The 9,454-nt window shown below is 34.5% G+C and overlaps 1 protein-coding gene across 1 annotated transcript; it reads left to right on the forward strand.

Annotated features, from left to right (window-relative positions):
- Window positions 1-8,466: 8,466 nt before the first annotated feature.
- Window positions 8,467-9,278, forward strand: LOC109163522. Its single transcript, XM_019312272.1, has 3 exons — window positions 8,467-8,718; window positions 8,807-9,054; window positions 9,143-9,278. Exons 1-3 carry the CDS (start codon window positions 8,467-8,469, stop codon window positions 9,276-9,278), a joined length of 636 nt encoding a protein of 211 aa, XP_019167817.1.
- Window positions 9,279-9,454: the final 176 nt, after the last annotated feature.

A 9,454-nucleotide genomic window follows, 5' to 3' on the forward strand; every position in this document is an offset into this window, starting at 1 on the left:
TTCTGGGCAAAAGATGTAAACACCGCATGTCACATCCCCAACCGAATCTATCTTCGACCAGGCACAAGTCAAACACCGTATGAATTATGGAAAGGTAAGAAACCGAATATTAAATACTTTCACATTCTTGGCTCACGATGTTTTATTTTGAAGGATAGAAATCCTGTTGCAAAATTTTAACCAAAAAGCGACGAGGGGATCTTTCCCGGTTATTCAACCAACAACAGTGCATATCGTGTATACAACAAAGTGACCAAGACCATCATGGAGTCTTCAAATGTCGTAATTGATGATCAACCGGATGATATTGTTGAAGTTTCACAACCTGAGTCAGTGACAGAACCTGATGCAAACCGTTCTGAAACTCCTGATCTTGAAACTCCTAAACCAGATCCAGAGTCACCTACGCCATCTGAACCTGACCCAGAACCAGAATCAGAATCTGACACTGATCAAGACGACATTGACATTCCAACACGCATCCACAATAGATCATCCATCTTCAAAATTAATTTTGCCATCATCTTTGGTGATAAGGTCTACATGTTCATTACTCTCTAATTCCTTTTGTTGATTTCATGAATATTTTAGGGTGTCATTGTCTAATGTGTCCTATGAAATACCTGCAAATATTCCTATGTCTAAAGCTGAGTTTTTATGTGTTCCTTTACCTAATTTGGTGCCCTCTATTTCAGGATCAGGGAATTTATCTTTTGAATTAATGGTTCTGTTCCTACATGCTCTCACATTGCATCTATGTTTTTTTTTTTTTTTTTTTTTTTTTTTTTTTTTGTGAGTGTGTCTCTCTATGATTGATTTGTCCTCTATTCCAATTTTTTTCCTCGCCATTAGTCCTTTTCGTTACCTACTACTCTAAATTGCGGATTGTTTCTTTGTGTTTTGTTCTTGATTGTTTTCTATGCGTTTACTAAATGTTCTACTTGCGTTGTTTTTAGTGCTTTTGAACCGATAAACCTATTTTTGCTTAGGTTACTTTATTGGTGTTACTTGTGTTGCATCTTTGAATTCTCTATGGTTTCTTGATGCAATTTGTTTAGTATTTGCATAATATGTGAATGTGTTTTGTTGGTCCGGTCATGACCGTATCTGTGTTTGCTTGTATACTTATTGTGCTAACTGTTATGAATTTTTGCCTGAAGTTGATTTATATGAATCTGTGCCTGTTTTTGCTCTATTTGAATCTCTGGCTATATATGCTTTACCTGAATGTGCTTACTGTCTGTTTTACCAATCTATCTTTTTGAGTGACCCAATTGTGTGCTTTTTGTGTTATTTGCTATGAATTTGTGCTTGAGTGCGTTTATTACTTGGTATGTTTTATCTACTTAATCTGCTCTAACTTGACTTGTGCTTATATGTTATTTGTTAAAATTGTTATCGTTCTGCTTTTCTTGTTTTGTTTCTAATCTTCTTCTGCATGTTCTGTCCCATAGGGCACTCCGTCCGACTTAATCCAAGAATATAGATGTTCACCTTTGTCAAATTTATTTGGCAAAAAGGGGGAGTTTACAAAGGGAGAGTATGGATTAAGGGGTAGTTTTGGTAAAAGTAAGGAAGAGTAGTAGTAAATAAATGGTTTAATGAATTGCTGTCTGTGACTGCTGGAGTTTGGTCGTGTTGGTATGAAGTCAGTAGCTCTCTATTATGCAGTTCTCTTTTGGAAGTATAGCTTTTAATTAGCTATTCTATCTTATTATTCTTTGGACTATCTGGGTTATTATTAACTACAATGTATTTTATTGGGAAAGGAGCTACGGTTCACTGGCCATGGTTAATTCTGGAATATGGAATCTGTTATGTTTAGTATTTGGTATGAATGGATTATGGATTTTGTTTTGGTATAAGGGTCTCTGTTGCATTATGGATTGGATCATCTAGTATAATGCATCATGGTTTATATTCTGGATTTCTAATAATATTATGATGGACTATACTGGGATTATCTTTGGATGAAACAATCTACAGTTTTGACTCCTCTTACAGTGAATTGAATGGGACTTATTTGGGAAAGGAGCTATGGTTCACTGGCCAAGGTAATTCAATAATTAAAATCTTACTTTTAGTATCTTGTCAAACAGATATACTATGGGCTATTTGTTAATAAAAGTCATGTTTACTATTTTTGTTTGCCCTAAGTATAGATGTCTTAGTTTTTGCCAATTAAATTGTCAAAGCGGGAGATTGTAAGTGTACAAATGATACACATTAAAAACCCATTTGTATTGGCTAATTTAATTGTCAATCTAATTAGTGTGTGTTGAATTTGCTTATGGACTATGAACCGTATCTCTAGTCAAGAAGATATGTACAGTCTACAAGGTGAGTTTATTTGGAAGCTAACAGTGTTGGACAAATAGATTAAGTAGTTGTGAAGAAATAAAGGAGTAGTCTTAATTAATTTAAAAATTTAGTTAATTGAATTAATTCTGCATGAAAAATGGTATGTGCTAAAGAAAAGATGTGGAAGGAATTGTTTTGAATTGATATTGCGCATGGAATGGAGCTTTCAAACAAAACATGTGGTTGTGGTTAATTGAAGACTTTGGAATACTATTATGTGGATCATGTGATGGGGTGAGCTTTACTATAAAATGAAGACATCTTCTTTTAGAAAGTTGCTTATTTGAGAATTGATATATTGAGTAAGGAACTTTCTGGAGAGCTACTGCACAAATATCTATTGTTATTTTATTATTTCTTGAGAAATTCTGCATGGGCTACACAGTCAGTACCTGGTACAGCTGAAGCTTCGCTTGAAGATTGTTATGGCATGCACGGTTTAGTCCTGAATAGGTGTTAGGAAGGGTTGTAGTGGTAAAGGCTGAGAGCCATTTGTACTTACCTCTTGTAATACTCCGTGGTGAACATATATAGAGGATTGGGCAGACGTGGGTTGCCCCGCAGACGTAGGAGAAGCGCTCCGAACTGCGTAACAATTCTCTTGTGTTATTGATTTATTTTATGCTTTCAATTTTCGTTATTTACATTTGATTAACAAATCTAATTAATGAACGCGATTGTTGTATAACATAAAATCAAGTAGAAATATAAGTTACATCTTACATTCAAGATTCACGGTGCAATTTCAACCATATTATGGTACACGGGTTACACACTAACCATATGAGGATTGCATTGTAAAAGGAAAAGAATGTTGATTTTATAATGCTTGGGTTAGACATGTAGTTTCCGTGATTTTATCATTATAGTAAAATAACGATTTTATAATTTCTAAATTTATTATTGATTATAAAATCATTTCCAAATTTATTATTTATTATTGATTATAAAATCATTTTTACGCTTTTGTTATTGATTATAAAAAGAATAATTATTGAATTAAAAATGATTAAATTATTATATTATATTTAAGGTAATTATTACGGATTATTTGCTTGTAGAATTGTTTTATTCAATTATTTATTGAATTATTTTATTAAATTATCATATTATAAGCAACGAAAAATTAATTACATAAATTTTAGTGAATTAGTTATAAGATATATAAATTAAAATTGGCAAAATCGGAACTATATTCTTAAAATTAATAAATAAATTATATAAATTAAATTTGATTACATTGTTAAAATATACTTTGCAAAAATGCCACTACCATACCCACATTAGGAAATTTGATTTTAATTCGATTAAATTCGTGAGAGGATGATATTAATTCGCAAATTAAAAAACATAGTACACACTACAAGAAAAATGCACATAGACAACACTAGAAAGACAACAGTTTTTAAGAAAAGTTTTGTCTTTTGTATAAAAGACAACAGTTTGGTCCAAAACCATTGTCTTTGATGCAACACTTTTGTCAAAGACAACGGTTTTTACTTAATCGTTGTTATAAGTGTGTTGTCTTTGTGCATTTTGTCAAAAGACAACACCACAACGACAACGGTTTTTAAAAACCGTTGTCTATGTGCGTTTTTTTAAAAATAAGACAACGGTTTTTTTTAACTGTTGTCGTTGGTGTGTTGTCTTTAAGCGCACTGGAATACACAACACTAGAAAGACAACGGTTGTTTTAAACCGTTGTCTTTGTGCGCTCTTTTTTTTAAAAATAGACAACGGTTTTATTTAACCGTTGTCGTTGGTGTGTTGTCGTTAAGCGCACTCGAATACACAACACTAAAACGACAACGGTTTTATATAACCGTTGTCTTTACATGTCCTTTATTTGTTTAAGACAACGGTTTTATTTAACCGTTGTCTTTGATATGTTGTCTTTAAGTGTATTTGAATACACAACACTATAAAGACAACAGTTTTAAAAAACCGTTGTCGTTGCGCATCATTATTTAGCATGTATATAAAATAAAAACAAAGATGTTAACTAGAAGAGTCAAACCTATAACCTCATGCTTAACAAATACATGATTTTACCAACTACACAACACAAACTCTTATATTTAAAGGTGCAATATCTGGTATATAACTGGGTTGCTTCTGTGTTGTTTGTGAAAACCAAGACAACAATTTTAGAAAATAGTTGAAAAATTCCCCCTAGGAAAAATAGAACCTAAGACCTCAAACATAATAAACTAAGCTAAACCCACCAAGCCACAGCAACACTTATATACTCAAGCACAACATCTAGTATATTACCAAAATAGTTCTATTTTCGTTCATATTTAAATATAAAATTATTCACAAAAATTTCAAAGTAAATTAATTAAAGTTTTATTTTCAATTATATTACAATAAAGGCCAATCTATGAATTCAAAATAATAATAATAATTATCAAGTATAAAAAACAATATGGGGTGGTGTTCATAATGGTGCGGTATGATGTGTAGGGGTTTAGGGCGGTATATATGATAGGGGCCGGGGTTGGGTAATCGGCTATTCCGGCTAGCGCATGACTAACAAGGTTAGCTATATGTTGGTAATTGACCCTTAGGGCTAGCGCATGACTAACAAGCTAAGGTTAGCTATGTGTTGGTAATCGACCCTTCCGACTAGCGCATGACTAACAAGGTTGAAACTGTTGGTAATCAACCCCTCTAGCATGCCTGGAACACGTTGAGAATGTATATGAAAGAGTAGTTGATCGATGCCGTACAGTTTGCTATATCCCATTTCTTTTGCTGCGATCTTAATTAGCTCTATGTTCATAATTACCAAACTATATATTCATAATTTTTGAATTGAAATGCATATTCATAATGATTGAATAACTCTGATCTATATTCACAATTACAGAACTTTGTGTTTATAATTTGCGATGTTCATATTCCCAAGTGTTTATAACTATACATTTTAGAAATTGTGAATCAACAATACATAAATTATGAATATGCAATATAGAAATTATGAATTTATTGTATAGAAATTATTAATCTATACAACTGTATTTAAATTAGAAATATACTGTATAGAAATTATGAATCTACATTATACAAATCTATGAATTTCGTGTTCTGTACCTATATACCCGGTTCTATTTTAATTGACCGGATGTAGCGACTCGGGTAATTAAACTAATATTTTGTTACGAAATTTCCCACTAGAAAAATTAAAATTTCCCTCTAAGTCAAAATTTCCCTCTAAGACAAAATTTGGAAATTTTTGTCTTCCCTCTAAGACAAAATTACGCAAAGGTCGTAGGTCCTCCTTCAGGCTTCAGTTCGCCGACCGCCTGTCTCCGCTAACAGCTCGTCCATGTCGAAGGGGGGGGGGGGTTTCTGCCGGCTTCAACAACACCAACGACACAACACTAGCCATCTCCGCAGTGGGTGCTCTCCGCCGACCGCCACTAGCCATCTCCGCCGACCGCGTACCGCCGCCGCGTCCAAGCTTCGACGCCGTCGCCAAAGCCCAACCTCTTCCGCCATCGCCGCCGCCATCCTGTGTCACCGTCGGTCCAGCTGCCGCCGCCGTGAGGTATCCAAGCTATTTTAATGTAATAATCTGTCAACTTTATCCAAGCTAGGTCTGATTGTATCAATGTGTGTATCAATAAGTATATGTTTTTTTTTTGTGTGTGAAAATATGATAGAAATTTAAATTATGATCTCTGGGTGTGATTATTGAATTTTTCATTCTACTCTTGCATAAGAAAGAAGTTGTTTGTAGCCTTGACAACTTGTTTATGCTTGTTCAATCTACTCTTTCTGCTTCTCCAGAAACTTGTTTATGCTTGTTTTTGGTATACTTTAAATTTACACTTAGATAGCTACATTAGTCTCTATGAATATTATGCATCAATGCACCATTCTCTTGGTAGTTGGATTCCACTGAATTCTGTATTGTTGGATTCCACTGAATTCCAGTGAGCAACTTGGATTCCACTTGGATTCCACTGAATTCAATCTCTTGGTAGTTGGTACACATAATAGCTAAAGAATTCTGATTATATGTTAAAGAACTTAATGCCAAGGGTATTAAAATATTAATCATTTCATAGTATTTGAATTCTATGAATACTCCTTAGTACAAAACTTATTTGGAACATTGAGCTGAACTTAAGAATATACATTCTCTCATTTGCTTTTCTATGAACGAATATTTTTATTCTGCAACTGCAAATTCTGCAGCAGATCAGATCTTATGGTGATGATAGTAATAACACAAAGGAAAAGGAAAAACATGTAATGTTATATGTGAGTTGTAGTGATGATGTTAGTTTTTTTTTACAATTTGAGGTTGGAGTAGAATCTTTTTTACAATTTGCTAAAAAAAAATGTCGTTGATCCTAATTCAATATCATGCCCATGTGCAATATGTGGCAACCTAAGGAAGCAACGTTGCTATAAGGGCACACTTGTACCGTAATGGAATGGATGCAATGTATGTGTCATGGATATGGCACGGGGAGAAGGCCACGTTTAACAACTCAATAGATGAGGGAGGTCAAATTAGGGGAAAGGAGCATAAGCTTGTTGATGAAAACCCTATAGATATGGTAAATGCTGCTTATGATGAATACGTTGAGGATCCCAACAAATTTAGTAAATTACTTGAAGATGCAGAGAAACCGCTATATGTTGGATGTACTACGTTTACAAAACTATCAGCGGTAGTGAAGTTATATAACTTGAAAGCAAAATATAGTTGGAGCAACGCAAGTTTTACGGACCTTCTAGATTTGTTTGCAAAAATGCTTCCAACTGACAACGTATTGCCTTATTCTTTATATGAGGCAAAGAGAAGATTGGTTGCATTGGGAATGGACTATGATAAAATACATGCATGTCCCAATGACTGTACCTTATATCGGAAGGAGAATGCAAACTGTACTAATTGCCCTACTTGTAGAACTTCAAGGTGGAAGATAGGCAAGAATTCTAAGATATCCATAGGAGTTCCTGCAAAGGTGTTATGGTACTTTCCACCTATACCAAGATTTCAAAGAATGTTTCGGAACAAGGATATCTCTTAGGAGTTAACTTGGCATAGAGATAATAAAGTTTGTGATGGTTACTTGCGTCATCCAGCTGATGCACCTAGTTGGAGAACAGTAGATGATATGTGGCCAGATTTTGCTAATGAGCCAAGAAATCTTAGATTGGCTTTATCTGCAGACGGGATAAATCCCCATAGTGTAATGAATTCTACATATAGTTGTTGGCCAGCCATCATGATTACATACAATCTGCCTCCTTGGATGTGCATGAAGCGAAAATTCAGGATGCTCAGTATTTTGATTTCTGGCCCTAAACAACTCGGGAATGACATTGATGTTTATTTGGCACCTTTGATTGACGATTTAAAAGTTTTGTGGGAAGAAGGTATAGAAGCATACGATGCATACCGACAGGAAAAATTCGTCCTTAAAGTTGTTTTACTATGGACGATCAATGATTTCCCAACATATAGGAACTTATCAGGTTGCACTGTCAAAGGATATCATGCATGTCCTATCTGTGGTGAGAATACATATGCCAAGAGGTTGAAGCATAGTAAGAAAATGGCATTCACAGGACATAGAAGATTTTTATGTAAAGCTCATCCTTATCGAAGGAAAAAGAAGGCATTTGATGGTAAGCAAGAATTCGAAATAGCACCAAAACCATTGGGTGGCCATGATGTTCTGAAAACAGTTGAGGGGATCAATTGTTGTTGGGGAAAAAAGAGTGGCAAGCTAAATGCTAAAAGAAAAAATACTGAATCATGTTGGAAAAAGAAATCAATTTTCTTTGAGCTTGAGTATTGGAAGCATTTGCATGTTCGGCATGTTCTTGATGTGATGCACATTGAGAAAAATGTGTGTATTATCCTCTTTATGTATTTCTAAAGATTGTGGTTATATTATGGATTTGTCATGCATTACAGGATGAATATATTCAGCAAAAGCAAGATGGTTTGTTGCAACTTCAAGGACCAAATGCGGACATCCTGACACAGGCTCTTGAATCTAAGGAGCATGGAGGTCGGGTGAGGGCTATAGGGGGACATGTCAATCCCTCAACATTTTCAGAATGGGTAGAGGGATGATGCCTGCTCATGAGAAAAATGTTCTTCTAAGCAGACAAGCCAAAGTTGAAGACAGAGTAGCAAAGTTAGAAAATATGCTACTTCAAAATGTTGGCTGTAATATTCAGATTGAAGCAAAAGGCAGTTGTACTGCAAAGGATGCAAAGGGTGCGAAGAAAAGTGAAGAAGAAATTGGTGATATTCAACAAAAATTGGATTTTGAGGAGGATGATGATGAGCTGCAATTTATTGACAAAGAAGATGTCTTGGTGGTAAATTTTACTTAGTAAGTATATAATAAACATGCCTTTCTTAGTATATTTATTTATCTAGCTAATATGCGTATATTTTGCAAATTAGAAACCATCTAAGAAGAAAGCGAGCAAGGAAGTCAAAAAGCTTGAGTTGAACTCATCAAGTATGCCTAAGTCATTATGGCTACTTTACTGTTATTACAAGCGTGCACTTGGGAATGGAGAGGGTTTACAAATATTGCTAGATAATAATGTCTTTGGGGACGAATGTACTCTCTTTGTGCACGACGAAGATGTGGCTCCTTTTTGTCAATTGATGTCAATATCGTACACGTGTATTGCTGTCTACATATGGTATGATTTAATATATATTTTGATTCAATTTGATAACTTATCACTTCTATGCTTTGTTCTTCTAATTCAGTTTCCATTCCAATGTTAGGTATTTGTATAACAAGATGATGGAAGAGAACAAGCTTGAGAAATTCAGATTTATGCAGCCAAGTGTTGTAGGGCATCTGTCAACGAAAAGAACAGATACAAAATTTCTAGAAAAACAATTGGAAAGCAGGGCATGAGCTTTAGCAAACAGACTGATGGGCATCCCAAGTGATGCAACACTTTTGGTGCCATGTAATATAGGGTAAGAATGGTTACAATTATACTTTCAATTGCATATATTATATTGTGTTGATGTAATATATAATTATGTGTTTGTGCATAGTTTCCATTGGATTTTGACAGTTATCAACGT

This window comes from Ipomoea nil, unplaced genomic scaffold (genome assembly GCF_001879475.1).
Source record: "Ipomoea nil cultivar Tokyo-kokei standard unplaced genomic scaffold, Asagao_1.1 scaffold3030, whole genome shotgun sequence".
Taxonomy (NCBI): Eukaryota; Viridiplantae; Streptophyta; class Magnoliopsida; order Solanales; family Convolvulaceae; genus Ipomoea; species Ipomoea nil.